The sequence below is a fragment of the Bubalus kerabau genome, chromosome 1, assembly GCF_029407905.1.
Source record: "Bubalus kerabau isolate K-KA32 ecotype Philippines breed swamp buffalo chromosome 1, PCC_UOA_SB_1v2, whole genome shotgun sequence".
In the NCBI taxonomy this organism is placed as follows: domain Eukaryota; kingdom Metazoa; phylum Chordata; class Mammalia; order Artiodactyla; family Bovidae; genus Bubalus; species Bubalus kerabau.
In genome coordinates, this window is record NC_073624.1 from 15,193,884 (window position 1) to 15,212,758 (window position 18,875).

Here is an 18,875-nt window from a genome sequence, read left to right on the forward strand (position 1 = left end):
TGCCTTTAGATTGAGAGTCAAGGCTTCGTGGTGCCAGGCACTGTGCTGAGTGTTTTAAATAAATAAATTCATTTGATCTTCATAACAATTCTATGGACTTCTTTGGTGGCTCAGTTGGTAAGAACCCGCCTGCAATGCAGGAAATTGCCTGTAATGCAGGACACTCGGGTTTGATCCCTGGGTCGGGAAGATCCTCTAGCGAAGGGAATGGCGATCCACTCCAGCTTTCTTGCCTGGGAAAGTGCGTGGACTGAGAAGCCTGGCGGGCTACAGTCCATGGGTTCTCAAAGACTCAGACATGAGTGAGAGACTAAACCACCACCACCAACACTCCTATGAGGCTGGCATTGAGAAGCTCAGAGTCTGTCCAAAGACACACAGCTTCGAAGTGATGAAGGTCGCATGAAAACTGGGTTGGGATGACTCCAGAAGTCTCTCTTTCAATGAGCCCTACCTCCTGATCTGTTACCAGGCTTTTTCTGTTTCCCTGGGGAAAGTCACTGTCCAGTTGGAACCTCATTTTCATCAACTATTCAATGCAGAGTGAGGACAGAGAGGCTCCGAGAACTTGACTTCTGGGATCCCTGCTCGGTCAGAGACCAGTGCTGATAAAGATGACAAAAATTTTAGGGAAGACCTGGGGACACAGTCTCTGTGGACATTGCACCCATCTTGGGGAAAAAAAAAAAGAGTAATGCCTCACACAAGAGTCCCTAGGGCCTTTGGGTGGGACTGCTAATGGGCATGATATTCAAGTGACTGTTGGTTAATAACTCTTTTGGACCTGTGCAGTGATAGATGGGTAGTCAGTAGTCTCTTGAGCACCAGGAGCCACGGGAGTGCATGGTCTTCCTGTTACCCCTAAATTCCCAGTCCCTGGGCAAACACCTCTTGCCTTTACTTCATTGTGTCAGAAACGTAGACTTTCAGGCTCCATTGGCAGAGCAGCAGTCTGAATGAGTGGGGGTGGGGAGAGACAGGCTAGGGCCCAAGAAAGGAACTGTGGCCACTCTGCCAAACTTTTCCACCATGCTTTCCAGCCATGGAAGATGCATCATGCAAATATTTGAGGATCAGCTAAGATGCAGAGGAGCAACCTCTGAGCAGAATGAAACAAAACCAAAAAATGAGAGAAGGCAAATGTTCAAGACTAGCTAACTTTCCATGGGGGAAATCTCCTCGCTTGTCTTTGCCACGTTTGGCCACAGAGGAAAGGGTCCTCCGAGACCACTCGGCCCACCTCTCTCATTTCCTGGGTCAATATGTCACAATGAATTAACCGAACGCAGCTAGAACACAGGACCACACACTGAGCATCACTTCCCCCCACCCCCCCCACCAACCCACAGTCCACTGAATTCAAACATCAACCCCAGAAATGCTGCTTTTTACAAGGGAAAGGCAAGCTTTAGGCCAACCTTTCCATTCTGTTTCTGTTCAGTGTTTCAACCACAGAGTGGTGCTATTGCAAAAGACAAGGGTGGGCGGCAGGCTAGCTCCAGAAATTTGCTTTAGGAACGAGTTTTCAAACAGGTCTCTAAACACCAGATCCAGTCCCCAGCTCACACAAACCCACAAGCCACTTTCAGGAGGAGGGTCTTCCAGATGCAGCCAGGAGAAAAAGAAAGTTCAGCAACCTAAAAATACAGCCAACAGATGGACACCAAGGTCAAGACTGCGACAGGGGCTCCACTTGGAGAAAGTGATCCAAAAAGACCTAGTCTGAATGGACTCCAGCAGGACCCAGCGCTGCCTTGGGGCAGGAACTGCCCAGCTTACCTCCCAACTCTGTTCTTTGCTCTAGCAATCTGCAACCACTCAGATCAGTCTCTATTCCGAAAAATGGATTTGTTCAGAAGTCACAATGTACCACAGTTCTGAGTCCATAAGATATGCGACAGTCTTTTAGTTTATCTTTAAATCTTTAAAGAAATACACCTTTGTACTTCTTTTTCTGGCCACACGGTTTCCTGGTTACCTTGTCCCTCTCCTCTCTTGGGAGTCAGAGGGAAGACTCCAGCACCGGTATTTGGAGGGGAAAAGAGAACAAATAGCTATCAAGTGGAAAGAACAGCAGTCAAGGAAAAGGCAGCTTGCTGGCTCAGGGAAGATTGTCTGAAAGGGGCCTTCCGCAAAGGAAAGGGCCAGGGGTCCTCCATTTGGGAGACAGTAAGCAGTGGCTCAGTGGTAAAGAATCCCGCCTGCCAATGCAGGAGAGGTAGATTCAATGCCTGGATGGGGAAGATCCCTCGGAGAAGGAAATGACAACCCACTCCACTACTCTTGCCTGGAGAATCCCATGGACAGAGCAGCCTGGTGGGCTACATACAGTCCATGGGGTAGCAGAGGGAGTGAGACTCAGACTTGGGACTAAAGAGCAGCAGCAAAGTGCGTCCTTCTTACCCAGCCTCTGCCTGGTTCCGTCCTTTTCCTCTCTCCTCCCTCAGTCCCTCCCTCCCTTCCTGCCCCCTCCTCCCCAAGGCACCACGCATATTTGGCAAGATTAAGGTGTCACCTCTCATATTACAAGGCGTGTTGATTGCACGTAAAGACAGACCCACCAGGTCAGGACAAAACCCCCCTCGAGTTGGGAAAAGGCACAAACTTTTCCCGAGGTCGCCTAGGTCCTGGCAAAACGAGGCAGTCAGCCAGCGCCGGGCATCTGCAGAACAAATCGGTTTTAAACTCACGCTGCCTCGTCTTTTTGTTTTTTTTTCTTCTGATTTTTTTTTTTTTTTTCAAATTTAAGTTTGCCCCCTTCTCCCTTCCCCTCCTCCCTACAGACTGCGGGTGACCGAGGAGCGGCAGGCAGAACAGCCAGGACTTGTTTTTAACCCATTCCTCGCTGCAGCGGGAGCCAATCACCTCTCTTCTGGCCATCTTCGGGGTCACGGACGACCTGGAGCTCCATCAAGAGCCCATAGAACTTGGCCGGTGGAACTGGATCTGGGACCCGAATCCCGCCTTTGACTGCTCGGCAGCCGAGGTGGGGGTGGGGGTGGGGGGTGCAAGTGCGGGAAGTGGGGGAGGGCAGGGAGGCGGGCCAGAGCCGAGCGAGAAAACCAGGACCCAGCAGCGCCCGCCCAGTCCAAACCTTCATGGTGCCGCGCGCCGGCTGGAGGGGACAGCTCGGCAGCCTAGTCTGGCCTGGAGGAGGACCCGATCCTATTGGCGCGAGGGAGGCACTGAAGCGAGACCCTCCCTTCCCCAGGGACCGCGCGAGGTGACGCCCCTGGGCCTCAGTGGGCGCTTCCGGCCGTTTTCGATGTGGCAGCCAGCAGCCAGCAAAATGATGAGGCAGGTACAATCTATCTAGTACGCAGACCCCAAGCTCCCTATCCCTTCCACCTCCCCTTGGACCTGCGGCCTCACTCCGCGGCGGGTTCGGCCTGATCTGGTAGGTGTAGCCCTTCGTACTTCTTGGTGTCTGACCAAATGCTCCAACAAGTCAAAGGAATTTGGATATATACATATATATATATATATATATATATAGAACCTGGACCCCAGCGGAAACATAGCGTGTGCTGCTTAAGGCAGGGCGCGGGGAGAAGTGACACCTACTGACTCCCCTCCCTCAATGGCGCGCGAGTCCAGAGGTCCTGGCAAGAGATGGGGTGAGGGGTCGCAGAAATGGCACGCAAGAAGAAGTGGCGGGGTGGGGGGGGGGGGCGGGACATGGAGATAAGGATCCCCACGCCACGATCCGGGGACTGGAGGGCGAAACACTGAGACTCTGAGTTAACTCATTGACCCCTAAGTGACATTTCCCCGCCCCCCACCACTTCTCTTGATGGCAAATGGGCCAAAGCAAGATGACTTAGGTTGGTAAATTTAGAGACCGAGCTCGCCGCAAGCGGGGTCTAATGGGCAGCTAAAATTATCTCGAAATAAGAGATTTTTGCCCCCTGTCCTTCCATTCCTCGAATAATCGCCGGGTGGGGAAGTGGACGTCACTGCTTTCGGAGCGCTTAGAAAAGTCGGTCTGTCGCTGGCCTTCCCGCGCGGTTCCCGCCTGCAGACGGGTGGGTGCTGAAAGGGCGCAAGGCTGCAGGGGCAGACCCTCGTTTGGATGGAAGGGGCTTAAGAGGAGCTGAAGGCTTCGTGGAGTGGGAGCCTCCAATTCATCACCCCATCCCTTCCAAGCTCAGGCTCGCACAAAACACACGGGCGCACACACAACCGCCCGTCCCTGGGTCCCCTGACTCCCACCCCACACCTCTCTGGCTTGATCCCCCTGCACCGCCGGCTGCGCCCTAGGAGCTGGTCCTGGAGCGGCGAGCACCCTGGGGAGCGGTACCCGGGGCACGCTCGGGTGGCGGGGAGGGGGCAGGACCCTCCGGTGGGCTTGGTAGCGAGTGGGAAGAGGTCTGGAGCGGGAAGGTTCTAAGGGGTTTGCACATTAAACCCCCAGCCGCCTTGGGGAAAGGGGCAAGAAAGATCCTTCCGCTTTGTAAAGAAAAACCTTAAATAAAAAGCAAAAAGAAGATCAAAAAGAATTTTTTCAAGAAAAGGAACAAATAAGACAGGCTGAAGGCATGAACGTGTGAAGTGCAGTGAAAAGTTGAATATCTCGTTTTTGTTTTTTTCCTGGATCTCTAAAAGGGAGATCGAGGGGGCAAACCTAAGTATACATCCCTTGGAAGTTGGGGGTATTTTTCTTTAAGAGCGGCTATGTGAAATGACCCAGTCCCCTCACTGGCCCCGGACCCCAGCTGGAGGGGCGCTGGGGCGCAGGCGTGCGCGGCGGGCGGCGCGCGGGGGCGGGCGGCACGGCGCCGAAGGGGTTAAGGCGCTGAGCGCGGAGCCATCTGGCCGGGTTGGCTGGTTATAACCGCGCAGATTATGTTCGCGGGACTCAGAGTTGAAGGCTCCTCTCTCTACCGAGCAGCTCCGCGCGCGGCCCCCGAGAGAGCCCGGCGCAACTACTTTCTTCCCTCGCCTTTCTTTCTCCTGGTCTTTTTGTCCCCTGCTGGGGGGTGGCGGCAGCGGAGTGGGGGAGACTTTGGATGACCGAGCTCGCGTCCACCTTTCTCTTCATGTCGACGTCCCTGGAAACAGTCACACGGATGCCATGGTTACTTCTGCCACGGTAAGGGGAGGCGGGCGCGCTGGGTGGGCAGGTTCAGGGGCCCGGGGGCCGGGTAGGGGGATGGACTGGGGGACCCGCGCGGGGCCCCGGCTCCGCACCCCGCCCCCACCCCATCGCGCTGCGCTCCCGCACTTTCCCTGGCTCTGGTCTTCCCGAAGTTTACGCCGGGATCTGCTCAGGCCATGGCGAGATCACAGCTACCCTTGCGCGCACACACACATACACACACTCAAACACACACACACACGCACACACACTCACTCTTCCCCACCTCCTCTCTCCCGTCCCTCGGCTGCCGCGGGAGAAACCGCCCAGTATCTGGGAAAGTGATCAGGTTTAAGGGACCAGGATTGGAAATGGGGGGCGGAGGCGAGGGGAAAGGGAGACGACTGAAGGGCAAGGAAGGGCTTCGGCAGAACCGCCAGCCCCTCATCATCACACCCGTCTGTTCGCGCAGAGGAGCTCCCCGCGCACCCCGTAACAAAGGGGGTGGCAGGCGGATCCAGGGAGGCTAGGAAGCAGCCGCCGCTCCCCGCACGCGCCCCCGGCGCCGGGTTCGCCGCGGCGCAGGGCTCTCGACTCTCCTCCCCCTCTGGGCCCCGGCGGAGCTGGGGGAGGGGATGTGGAGCTCCGGACCTGGAGAGACGCTTCCCAGTTTGGGGAGTTGAGACTCCTCGAGGCGCGGCTACCTGCCGGAGTCCCCCTACCTCCGCTCAGAGCTTCCTGGGAAACAAGCCTGCACCCCGGGGCTCGTGCAGGCCGGTGGCCACCCCACCCTGGGTCTCTGCGCGGCCGATGTCGGAGTTGCGCGCGCGGCCCGCGCCTCTGGGTCCCCGCCGGGGAGCCGAGGGCGCGGGGGGCCTGGCGATCCCTGGGGAGTCCGTCCGGTTCCTCCCGGCCAGCTCTAGGAATCGGAGGTGCGGGGAGGCTGGGAGGCCCGGGGCAAGACGCATCTAGGTCGGACTTCAGAACACCCCCACCCCCAACCCCGCCAAGGACCAAAGCGCTCCGTGGCCCCAGAGCTCCAAGTCACACTCCGAAGGAAATTTGGGAAGTTTGGGAGTTGAAGGTTCGGGAAAGGAGGGGCTGGGTGGGGGAGGGGACAGTCCTGGTGGCTTTCGGGCGCGAGTGGGTGCGCGGAGAAGACCCTGCTTCTTTGGGGGAGTTGGGCGGCTGCGTTCCTCAAAGGCACGGAGACCCGCGCGCCGAACCGGGTGGGGGCTGTTGACTAGTTAGGATCCCTCTCGCTGGATCCCTGGCTGGGAGCTTCCAGGTGCAGGAAACTCCGAACTAGGCCTCCTGGTCTCGACCTCTGGCGGCAGGTTCAGAGGTCTGAGTGCAGGCAGCTGCCCGGAGGCAGCCGGAGCGCAGAGCTCCGAGCTGGAGAGCTGGCGACTGCGCGCCTTGGACTTGTTTATGTGCGCGACGAGCAGGGGGCGGGGGCTCGGGGGTGGGGTGGGGTGGGGGCGGGCTAAAAGGGGGTGGGTGTCACCCCAGGACTCAGCCGCTTACCGACTGTGCTGGGAGACCTGCTTTTTACTAAAAAGATACCCCCTTCCACCCTGCAGAACCTAGAGCCTATCTCAACCCACCGTTCCAAACGTCAGGATGCAGAAAGTTGTAACGCGAGGGAACTTTGCCTTTGGTTCTGTTTTCCCAGCGCTCAGAAATCCACCGGTGTCCTCAGCCTGCCCACACTTAACCACCCCCACCCCCCCACCCTCTTACACAAAGAAGGTGGAGGGGTAGGATTCAGGGGAGAAAATCCAACAGCCTCTGCGTTGGCCTTTAACGCTCAGGCCTGAGTACGGCGTTAGAAGAGGGGGAGATGATAAGAAGGGGGCTCTGAATAGTGTTGGGGGACAGAAGGAAGTCTGCGGGGCTGCAGTAGGAAGGCGCACGGGTTTGTGCAGCTGTGGACTGTTTTGTAGCTGGAAGTGGAGGGTTTGCTCTGGGCTAACAGGATCTGGGTCCTATGGAGGGCCATTGGGGACCCCTGGACGCTCTTTGGTCAGGGAAGGAGGTTGTTTGGAAAATCAGAGTGCTGGCGCTCCCTCTACTCAGTGTGCAGGTGGAGATATTTGTTTCTGAGGGTCTCTTTCACGGGCACACGGCTGCCAAGCAGCAGGTGAGAGCATGTGGGCACATAGGTGTACTAATGAGAAATCTGTGCCCGCTAAGAGTGTCAGAGCAGAAAGAGAGGTACGGTGTGTTACAGCAGATGGCTTGTGCGTGCCTGCGCAGACACACGGAGTGGGTGTGGTATGGGAGGGCGGCCGGGGTTGGGGGGAGATGCGAGGTGAGTGGAAGGTTGGGCTAGGCGCTTTCCGATTACCGATTACCGAAGGGATGGGAAGGGAGGGTATTATCTGCGAAGATCAGAGTATGAACTTTGTGAATGAGTCCTGGGGAATTTGGCTGGAATGGCACTGGGGTCTGTGGGGAACAGGAAAGTGTGGGCTCAAACACTTATTCTAGAGAGATGGGGCATCTTCAGAAAAAGATGCTGGAGTGGTTTTCGCTTTCTCCTCCTCTGCATCCCTCACCCCAGAGAGGAGGGGACTGGAGAAGGCTTAGGGTGAGGGATGCACATTTAAGGGGAGAAGTCTTCTGTGTATTGGCACAGGGTGGGGATGTGCGTGCAAGATTGGAGTGAGCAGAGAAATGTGCTTTGCATGCCTAGTGGTGGGGATGCATGTTGTATGATGGTTATAATGGGTTTTTCAATTTAATAAAGGAATTCACCATCATCAATTATTATTGATCATCAATTGAAATGTATGGAATGCCCGCTGGAGGCTCAGTCCATTCCTGGGCTCTGGGGCATGGCATGGTGCCCTAGAAAAATTCTTCCCAGGGCTCAGCCAACTCCTGCAGTTTTGCCAGAAGGAACCAGGAGAGCTCGGTGCTAGAGGTTTCTTCAAGAACTGTAATTCAGTTTCGAGCGATGTTTATGGATCTCGGAGGTCAAAGGGAAGCTGACTTGAAATATATCTGTGGTTTTGTAGAAAGATAGGGATGATGGATAGTTTTGTGTGTTGAGAAGGCAGCTGAGGGCTGTTACTGTTTCTTGCAGGGAGTGTGGGCTGGGAATGGGAGAGGGCAGCAAGCCTGGTCAGAATTCAGGTCCTAATACACCTGAGGGTGGAGTCTCTGAGAGCACAGCAGTGATGAGGCTTACTGTGTATGGCTGCATAAGGGTGAGGCAGTGATCAGAAGGAAGATGCAAGGAAGATGAAGCTTGGGAGTGTTAGTCTCGGCTGACTTCTGAGCTGAGTGGAAAGCTGACTTGTGTGCACACACACTGCAGGGCTGGAGTGAAGAACCTGGGAGGAGCCTAGCCTGGAGGACCAGAAGGGTGTATGTTCTGGCTCTGCTGGGGGTGGTGGAATGTATGTTTTTGCAGGAATTCTTTGGGTCCGAGGAAGGATGCAAATCATCTCGGACACTCAGATGTGTATCGTGTGGATCAAAGTTTGAAAGGTACAGTTAAAAGAAGGGTTGCAGGCTTTTGGAAGCATTTGGGGAGGGCAGGGAGTGTGATGTTGGTTGGGTTCATACCAGCAGGAGCTGGGGAGGTAACTGGGATGGAGCAGGGTGAGGGGTGTGCTCTGGGTGCACACCTGCTGACCTAAACCTCCTTTTTAAAGTCTGTTGCTGAAAGGGCATAAACAAACCTCTTGTATTAGACTCAAGACATTTTTGAATTCCTGAAATGACAGGTGTGCCATTTTGAGGTCCTACCTTATCTGTAGAGGAAATTCCTCTTTGGAAGAGGGTTGATACAGGGTCTGAGCCTTGGGCAAAGGCTCTTGCAGCGGTGAGAGGATGGTGTGGTGGAGATGGAAGGCTTCGCATTGGGAATGCCTCCGTTCCAACCCAGTTCTGCCACTTTGGAGCAGGGTGATTTCAGGAAAGTTCTTTAATTTCTCTGATCCTTTCTTATTTCTCTTTGTGTAAAATGATATTGTCTGCTATGACTCAATGAGAGGAAAGTTCACTCTGCTCCCCCACCCCCGCCCCCCGCCAGGTCAAACCTTGGTGTGTTTAGCGGTACAGAGCCTTAATTGGAAATGACACTGATTTGAATACAGGCGCTAGCATGGATGTGAACCATTGCAAAGACGGGTCCTGAACCTCTTTCTCTTTACAGTACATGTTATGTCCACTGAGTGTCTGCTGTTCATCCGCTGTGCAAACAGAACTTTCTGTGGCCGCCTCAGTTTACTCATCCGTAAAATGGAGATAGCCAAGCCTAGAAGATTATTGATGGTGAGCTGTATTTCTAAAAGGTCTTTGGAGGATTCAGAAGAAAGGTGGTCCACAAATCAACGTTAGTAATGATCTGAGACAGACATTTTCCTTTGCTGCGGACCATGACGCCAAAAGAAATGTGATTTTGAGAACAGAGAAAGTAGTCGTCGTTTTTTAGCATGTTAGAATTAAAGAGGAGCAAAGTCCAGGTGTCCTGGGTTGCCGTGAAGGGTGGTTTTTCTCTGGGCTGTGGATCCTGGGGAGCACGGGCTGTGGATCTGCAATATGGCAGACACCCAGTGCAGCAAGTTGGCGTGGCCCACTTTCCCCAGAGACAAAAATGGAGACCAGAGAAAGAGGGGCCAGAAAACCCACTCAAGCCTCCGAGTCCTCCCAGAAGTCAGCACACGCTGTCAACTGCTGGCGCAGAGTCAGGCTCCCATCCTTGAGTTCAGTGGCCATAAATAGTCAGGAGCTGAGCTATTTCCATGAGGCACTAAACCAATTCCGTTGCTTTTCTTGGCGAGATTGGGCCAATTAAGTTGATTGGAAGAGGTCACTGCTGATGGCGCTCACATTCCCCAGGCGGGACAGGCCAGCAGAGTTTAATTACATAACATTTCCCATCTCCGCAGCTCCCCGCCCCAATGGATCAGATGTGCAGGTCTCCCCCTCGGCCCCTCCATCCAGGAGAGCTAATGGAGCAGGCGGCTTCTGCTCCAGGCTTCTCCAGACCCTTCCCAGAGCAGTTACAGCACTCCCTCCCTAACTGCGAGGAATGTAAATCCACGTGTTGGCTGGAATGAGCCCACCACCCTGCTTCCCAACCTTCTCCAGCTGCTGTTTTACTCTTTAATGAGGCAGGCAGTTTCTGGCGGTGGGGACATTGAGCTAGTGATCGTTGCTAGGGTTTTTGATTTAGCTTTCTTTAAAATTGGGTCTGTTGGAGAAGGACCAGATCAACTGGAGACCAGCCTAAGACCCGAGGGGGCTGATGATAAGGGCTGTGGATGTACTTTGTGCATGGATAGGCATGAGCAGAAAGAGAGGAGGATGGGGCTGTGTATGGGGTGGGGGCATGGGGGCATAGGAGGGGCCCTGGGTGGGCAGGGAGCATTCCTAGAGCTTGTGATGTGGGTGGCAGGTGTGTGGGTGCCTGGCTCAGATTGAATGGGCATCGTATTGTGTCTTGCAGAAGAGCCAGCTTGTGGAAGAAGCTGGGAGCAGCTTTATTTTTTTTTCCAGATCATTTGTATCTGGGGATGGAGGATGTGTGAGCTTTTAGGAAGTATGAGGTCGGTACAGATGGAGCCTCATTCTTGCCCTAACAGATTTCTATTAAGATCGAGGCTGGACAAAGGAAATCTTCCAGAAGACTCGCTTTAGAACCTATGAAAGCGTATGTAGATGGACCAAGATCTTAAAAGTCTTTTCTTGTTGTTGCTGATAGTTTTCCATACATCAGCCTTTCCTTCTACCTAAAAACACCAAGGGACTAAGTGTGCACCCACTCCTGGGTGGTGAGAACGCATGGGCTGTTTTGTGTCCACATCTGTGTCATGGTCCTTTTCAAGCAGTCTTAACTGGAAACCCCCAAAGACTGTCTGTCTCTGGGTATCCTCCCAGGACTGACCTCTGGCTGGCTGTATGGTTTCCCTGAAGAAGGATCTTGAAGTGAAATTTGGTGTGGTCTGTTGTGATGGCTCGCTTTTCAGCAGCATCTCCAGAAAAGGTGTCTGTTGAGTCCCAGACCTCCTGCGGGTTTGTTTGGTCGGGGGTTTTTGAAAGGATTGAGGTTCTTGCTCATCCAACACCATACTGATCTCAAAAGACTCCCAGGCCAAGATCATATTAAGCAGCCCAGGGTAGCAGAAAGCCTGCTGACTTGGAGGTAGGGGACCAGCTTGCTGCCAGTCACTAGTCAGCTGTTGCTTTGTGACCCAGGCCTGGATGTACCCATCTGTCAATGGAGAGCTTGAACTAGAGGATCGCAAAGTCCATCCCAGCTGCACCATCGGAGGATTTTACAGTAGCTTCAAGCTCTTCCTTCATCGGTGCTACTGTGCTTTGGTTGGAGTGCATCTTGGCGAATCCTCAATGAGCTCCCATTTTTTTTTTTTTTTAATCTTTGGGAAATGGCTGAGTCAAAGGCAAAAAAGCTTGCGGAGAATTTGTCATAGCATTTTGTTTTGGCCAAGAACGTTCTTGAAGTTGGCTCTGCCTGCACAGTGTGTACAGAGCTGGAAGGGGTGGGGTTTGGCTTTCTGGTAGACTGGATGCTACTCGTCCAACATCCATGTGAATGCCTGTTAGAATCAGTGATTCTGCCTATGAGAAGTACCCACTTTGAAAATGATTGATGAGGGTGATAGTTTAATGTTTAAGTACTTGCTGGACACCAGGCATCACTGCAAATATCGCATGGTGTTATCTCAGAGCCCAAAATAATCTCTTTTGCAGCTAGGGAGACTGAGGTTATGTGAGGTTAAGGGGTCTGCTTAAGATCTCCATGTGCTGACTTTGTAGCCTGAAACCAGTGGCCATTCCAAGTCCGTCACCTGCCACTCAGATTCTGTTTCTGCATTCCATGATGTCATCCAGGTGGGGGTTGCTTGATATCCCCTGCAAAGCCTGTCACCCCACAGGGTAGCCTACTCCACAGGAAGGTTCATTTTCACCTGCAAGACAAATGTTGAGGCTTTCTGGCCACCTGCTGGAAAGCGTGTCAGGTCTGTCTGAGCTCCTTTCACCCTCCCCCTGAACTTTCCATCCTGCTGACAAGGGAATCTGCCCTTCCAGAATGGGGGTATTGATTTAAGCCACAATTGCCTCCTTGCAAACTCTATAAAATTGGAGTCAGACATCTGGTTTTGATCTACTCTCCCACGAGAGGTGGTGGGTCCCAGCGTCCTTGAGACCTGTGATGAGGGTTACACAAAGTCAGAGTGAAAGAGGATAAAGAACAACATGAGGGCTCTTCAGAATTTGGGGACCCCACAGTCCCTGAAGGGCTGGGGAATTCCCTCCATGTATACTGGGACCAAACATAGATTTCTTGCTGAGAGGTTGAAGGCGGAAGTTGCTGCCAAAGACTGGGGTCCCCAAGCTCTGCTTAATGCAAAGCAGAGCAGTTGTAGGGTCCCCCATCCCTGGCACTTGCTTGCTGCATGCCCTTCTCTGGGCAGTAACAAAAGTAGGAGAGCCAAAGAGGTTCTCAGGGTGCATATGGCCATCCCTGGAGGGTGTGACTTCAGGCTCTTGTCTTTTCTCCCTCCACTGACTTTCCCATCACGATTACCATACACACGTTTTCAAAGTGATGAATGAGAATGACTTTGTTCTGTTGCTGAAAGGTGTTTGCAATGTGCTTGTAAATATACAACATTCACCTAATGCCTGTGCAATTGTGGGTGCTCAAAAGATTCGTGTTCGCTTTGTTTAAAACGACATTCCATGTGTAGGGGGATGCTTTCTTCTTTGTAATAGCCCTATTATTATCATTTTTATGACAGAAAGCTGGGTCTTGCGCCCCCTCCCCCGCTCCGTGTTCTCTCTGTTTTTAGGTCTGAACCCCTGGCATTTAAAAATATCCTCCCCCTCTGGCTCCAGATCATCCCTTAGGGAATAAAGTTCAAGTTCCTAGTCTGGGATTATTTCCATTCTTTGTCTAGTGGACCTCCTCCTGATGGGGCTCATCCATCCCGTGCTTTCACTGGGTCCAGGAGGGAAAATACAGCTCTGGGAACCACTTGTTTCCCAACACGTGTGTCCCAGGATAGGAAGGACCCCAGCCCTCCTGATACCCACCTTGTTCCTCCTTGAACAGCTCGTCTCATCTCTTATTACATGCAGCTCCATCACATCTGACTCTCACATCTGACTCTCTGTGACTGCGTGGACTGTAGCCCATCAGGCTCCTCTGTCTTTGGGATTTCCCAGGCTAGAATACTCAAGTAGGGTGCCATTTCCTCCTCCAGGGCACCTTTCTTTGAGAAGGACTCAAACTAGCTGTGCGACCTTGAGCAAACCATGCTCCCTCCATGGGCCTCTGTTTCCTCTTGCAGAAAAAGAAGGAGTTAGATTCACTGGAAGGTCAAAAGGCCCCTGCCAATCGTGACAGTTCACACATTCCATGACTCCGCTGCTCCCCAAGCCTCCCTGTGGCCTCTGCCTGGGGATTTCTGGGTATCCCTGGTGCTCTTGGAGGACTTATGTGCAGAGATGCGGAGGGGGTGGAGGAGGAAATGAAGTTATGTGACGCCAGATAAGTTCTTGAACATATGGAGGAGAGCATGTTTATAAAGTGCTGAAGAGCAAGCTTGCCAGATTTGTGGCAGGTCTTGGATTGGGAGTTGGAAGCATCAGGAGAGGTTTATGTGGGATAAAATGGGCAGCTGATTTCAGTGAGCAAAATCAGAAAGATCCTGAACCATGAGCAGGGACCCCAGACTCTGCCTCTGACAGTTTGGGGAGTCTCTGCTCTACATCAGGTCCCACTTTCCTCCTCTGCTCCTTGGAGACTGAAGGGCCTGGAGGCTTCGATGATCCTCTAAACCTTTCCTGACACATCACTAATTATGGGAACTGAGGTTTACTAGAAAGGCCTGGGTGGATGGATTAATGAGTATGGCTTCAGTGTAGAAGGAAACGTCCTCAGATCACAAGAGGATATGGGTGGCAGAAATATACCTCTGTTCTTGAATTTGCAATGGCCGTGGAGGGTAATTCTGTGTGTATGTTGGACTTAAAAGGCTCTCCCTTCCCCACCAGGGATATTGAAAGCATCCTTCAACCTTTCATTTTTCGAGCAACTAACACTTTCACTCTGGGGCTTCCCTGGTGGCTCAGACCGTGTAAAGAATCTGCCAGCAATGTAGGAGATCTGGGTTCAATCCCTGGGTTGGGAAGATCCCCTGGAGAAGGGAATGGCAACCCTCTCCAGTATTCTTGCTTGGAGAATAGTATGGAGCCTGATGGGCTACAGTCCATGGTGTCGCAAAGAGTCAGACATGACTGAAATACTAACATCAACACTTTTCACATCTTTGATTCACCATTCCTTTCTCCTGGCATCCTTCCTACACCCCTGTCTTCTCACTAGAAGATGAGCACTGCAAAGAAAGGGATCTTATCTTTTCATCTCTGTGTCCCCAACCCCTTGACATCTGTTGGGTGAGTGAATGCACAACAGGTCATCAGGGAGTCCAGTGGTGAGAGGCCAGGCTCAGAGAGGTGACGTGCCTTTCCATGGGTCCAGAGTCGGGTCCTGTGTCCCATTTTGGCCTGTCCTGAGGCTGAGATTGGGAAGCTTACTCCCTGCTCACCAGGAAGGGCTGTTCTTGCTCTCTTTAGAGACCCCCTCCTCCCCTCCCCTGTCTTAGTCTGCTAAGTCCTTCTGCAAATATGGGTTTTCATGACAGAAGAATTGGGTGTCACTGCACATGAGTTAAGGGGCTTCCCAGGTGGCTCAGCCATAAAGAACCCGCCTGCCAATGCAGGAGACTCAGGTTCAATCCCTGCGTTGAGAAGATCCCCTGGAGAAGGAAATGGCAACCCACTCCAGTATTCTTTCCTAGAGAATTCCATGGACAGAGGAGCCTGGTGGGCTACAATCCCTGGGATCACAAAGAGTAGGAATTTGCGACTAAACAACAACAACGTCTCTAGACTTAATGAAAACACGTTCAAAGATTATGCATGGCAGAAGCCAATGCAGTATTGTAAAGCAATTATCCTCCAATTAAAAGTAAACTTTAAAAAAAAGGTTATTCATTGAACAGCCTATTGTTGGCTGACAAGTCTCAGGCCGTGTGCTCGATGCTGAAGAAGCTGTAGAGATGAGCACTGCAGCTTTGAGCTCCAGGGTCTGGGAGCTGCTGAGGGTAATGGAGCACATGCCATATACTAAGCATATTTTGGCTCATATCACTGGGCTTCAGGGAGGGGCGGACTGAGCATGGACATTCAAACGCAGGGCTCCTGGCTGGAGTGTTGTTTGTTGATGCGAGTAATGATAGGGAATCCTCTTGAGCAGCAGCAGGCTGGAGGATCCATGAGGGTCTTCTCTTCTGCTGTAGGACAGTGGTCTTCTCCTCCCTAAATTCCCTGGGCCAGGCCAAGCCTCAGATGAGGGATGCTTAGAGCTAGTTGTGATGGGCTCTTGGTTCTTCCCAGGGAGAGCTTGCAGAAGGTGCGTATTGTACAGGCATTGAGTCTGGGCGGATGTATAGGTGTGCATGCTCACTAGTGTGCTTTCCAGCAGTTGCCCTGCTCTTGGCTCTCGTTGGCTCAGGCAGGGGAAGTGCGTCCGCCTGAAGCTCTTCAGAGCCTCTTCTCAAGGCTGCGCTGCGTCCTCTCTGTGACCACTGTTGACACAGGGCCAGACTGCCACCTACTGTCCACTCCTGTCCTCTAGGAGTCCCTCCTGCTCAATGAGCTCCTCGGCACTTTTTAATTTTTTTTTCCACATCCTGTTTTTAATCGGTCCAGATACCAGCAGAAAGAGAACAGACATCAGGTCCTTATTAAGTGACTTCTTTTGGAATTTAGAAGGGGGGTTTTAAAAAACATAACACATCTGTTGGATATTTTTCTTATCTGCTTAACAAAAATGTAATTTGAAGGGGGCCTCCTGCCTCTCCTTAATGACCCTGTTGGGTACCTGGGTGCCCTGTAGATTCCCAAGAGGAGGAAGGCTAGGTAGTGCCTTCAAGAGCCTTGCAGTCTAGCTGGGAGTCAGGACAGACCTGCGAAGAAACGGGCCACAGGGTGGGGCAAGCTATGTTGGTACTTGGCACATGAGTGGCCGGGACCTCGGAGGCTTTGGGGGTTTGGGGGAATGAGGAGTCCTTGTAGGCAGGGTGATGGGGGGAAAACAAGTGTAGACAGCTTGAGCAGGTCTGCTTTTAGAAAGCCCAGGGTTTGGTGAGTGACTCCTGAGATTGCTGCCAACAGGCTCTGAGCCGGGATTCAGGATCTGGCAGCTCCCTGTGACTCTGGGTTGTCAGTTTTGATGACACGCGACATCTCATCCCACGTTTACATGCAGTGGGAGATGGCACCTCGTCTCCACCTTGTCAAGGACCAGTAGAGCCAGAGTGCGTCTTGCATCCACTGCAGGGAGGACGTGGTCCTGCCCTGACAGCCCCACACACGGTGAGAGGGGGAGAGCTGCCCCAGAGTCACGGCGGGCGCTGTATAGTACGAGGAGGTGATCGGCTTTCAGGAGGCTTCTGCCTGCTGCTTCTCTCCTGGAACATCCTTCCAAAAACACATCTGCATAGTGCTTGAGTCAAGGAGTTTTTCCAAAAGAAACTACATTAGTTTTCTTGTGTAGGTCATAGCTCAGATCTAAGATTCTTTCATGTTAGAATTCATTTTACCATTGCCTTTATGGAGTTGTTTTTAAAGTATCTAAGACTTTTTTCCCCTTCTTTTTTCTATTTTCAATTTTATTTATTTACACATTCTATCACATAAAAGGATACAGAAATCCATTAGTTTTTAGCCAAATAAAAATTACAGTTTTTCAGATTTTAAAAGGTCACCCATTTGTATAGTGGAGAAGGCACTGGCAACCCACTCCAGTACTCTTGCCTGGAAAATCCCATGGACGGAGAAGCCTGGTAGGCTGCAGTCCATGGGGTCGCGAAGAGTCGGACACGACTGAGCAACTTCACTTTCACTTTTCACTTTCATGCATTGGAGAAGGCAATGGCAACCCACTCCAGTGTTCTTGCCTGGAGAATCCCAGGGACGGGGGAGCCTGGCAGGCTGCTGCTCTATGGGGTTGCACAGAGTTGGACATGACTGACGCGACTTAGCAGCAGCAGCAGCATTTGTATAGATTTATAGAGAAAAAAGGCAATGGCAACCCACTCCAGTACTCTTGCCTGGAAAATCCCATGGACGGAGGAGCCTGGTAGGCTGCAGTCCATGGGATCGCTAAGAGTCAGACACGACTGAGCGACTTCACTTTCACTTTTCACTTTCATGCATTGGAGAAGGCAATGGCAACCCACTCCAGTGTTCTTGCCTGGAGAATCCCAGGGACGGGGGAGCCTGGTGGGCTGCCGTCTGTGGGGTCGCACAGAGTCGGACACAACTGAAGTGACTTAGCAGCAGCATCACATTTTAGCAAATAGAAAATATTCAGACTTGGTAGTAATTCTAACAAGATTAACTATTTTTCTGCTCAATAAAATACCAAGTGATATGTCTAGTTGGGGACAGTCCAGTGAAAAAACCCTGGCACAATATAAAGTATCTAAGGCTTTTGATGGCTGTAGATTAAAATGGGGGAAAAGTTGCTTTTCATAACTCCCTTTCCCATTCTTTCTTTTTCTCTTTCTTAGCATGCCAGTGATCATCCAGGAAACCTTCAGTGTATTTATTCCATGTTCTTGTCTCCCAGTGTGTCTGTGTGTGTGAGAGAGAGAGAGAACAGAGAGAAATATATTTTAGATTGTGGTCTAATAGCAAGTCTAGGAAATCAAGTTGGATTGGGGTTGAGTTACTGGTAGGGAGACCTCAGCTTGTCACTCTAATCCTCTGGCGTTTCCCACTAACATTTTGGCTCTCTATGAATCGGGACTCTTTCTTCCCAGCCCCCCAGCAGTGTTTACATCTGCTTTTGGGACTGCTGTATTACGTTACCATCTGACTACAGAAAGTCTGAGTTCTTGGGGGACCTCTCGACAGAGGCACAGTCAGGGATGGAGCCTTAGCGTGGGTCTGAGTTTTGACTGTGAAGGGAAAAGGGGGGCTTTAGCAGTTGGAGAAGAATTCCCATTGTTTATCATATGTTTTCCATGGCACAGCGGTGTCTGTGACTCTTACTTGAAGAGAGAGAGTAAGCAGAGACTGAGATAGAAGTTGAAAGGGAGATTCTTCCAAGAGCAGCCAATAGGGAGGCTGAGGCTTGCTCGGGCCCAGCCATGAACATGGGAGGTTTTCTGATGGTCTGTGGTGTGATTGGTAGTCGTGAGTAAAAGGAGGAGGAGACGGGGGAGGGGAGAGTTTCAGGTGAGGAGGCAGGTGAAAAGAGGCCCCAGGTGAGGGAAAAAAGTGAAAGTGAAAGTGCTCAGTTATGTCCAACTCTTTGCAACCCCATGGACTGTAGCCCGCCAGGCTCCTCAGTCCATGGGATTCTCCAGGCAAGAATACTGGAATGGATTGCCATTCCCTTCTCTAGGGGATCTTCCCATCCCAGGGATAGAGCCTGGGTCTCATGCATTGCAAGTGGATTCTTTACCATCTGAGCCACAGGTGAGGGAAACCAGGGACTAAAAGAGCCGAAAGCAGTCAACGTCCTGGGGCAAACCGGGGCAGCATGGGGTGATGTGTCAAGGGAGGGAGGGGGTAGGATGGAGTGCCAGCACTGAGCTTCCTCCCGACCCCAAGGGCGATGGAGCCAGTGGAGGTGGCCCAAGGGAGGGTAGAGTTAGCCTTTTGTTTTTAAAAAAGATCGCTCTGGTGCAATATAGGAGATGGCTCTTCATAAAGAGTTGTTCAGTGGAAGAAGACTGTT

General features: G+C 52.1%; 1 protein-coding gene across 3 annotated transcripts in view; it reads left to right on the top strand.

The window, feature by feature from the left end:
• The first annotated feature begins 4,862 nt into the window (after positions 1–4,862).
• Positions 4,863–18,875, top strand: part of NTF3 (neurotrophin 3) — a 75,667-nt gene continuing 61,654 nt past the window's right edge. The window contains exons 1-2 of one of the 3 annotated variants that reach the window (XR_008710500.1): positions 4,863–5,092; positions 9,246–10,061. Coding sequence is in view for 1 of the 3 variants with exons in the window: in XM_055568860.1 (XP_055424835.1) it covers positions 5,075–5,092 (18 nt within the window). In the remaining 2 variants the exon portion in view is untranslated. Of the gene's footprint in view, positions 5,093–8,303; positions 8,576–9,245; positions 10,062–18,875 lie in introns of those variants that run through there. The other 2 variants (XR_008710510.1, XM_055568860.1) reach the window with 2 other exon arrangements.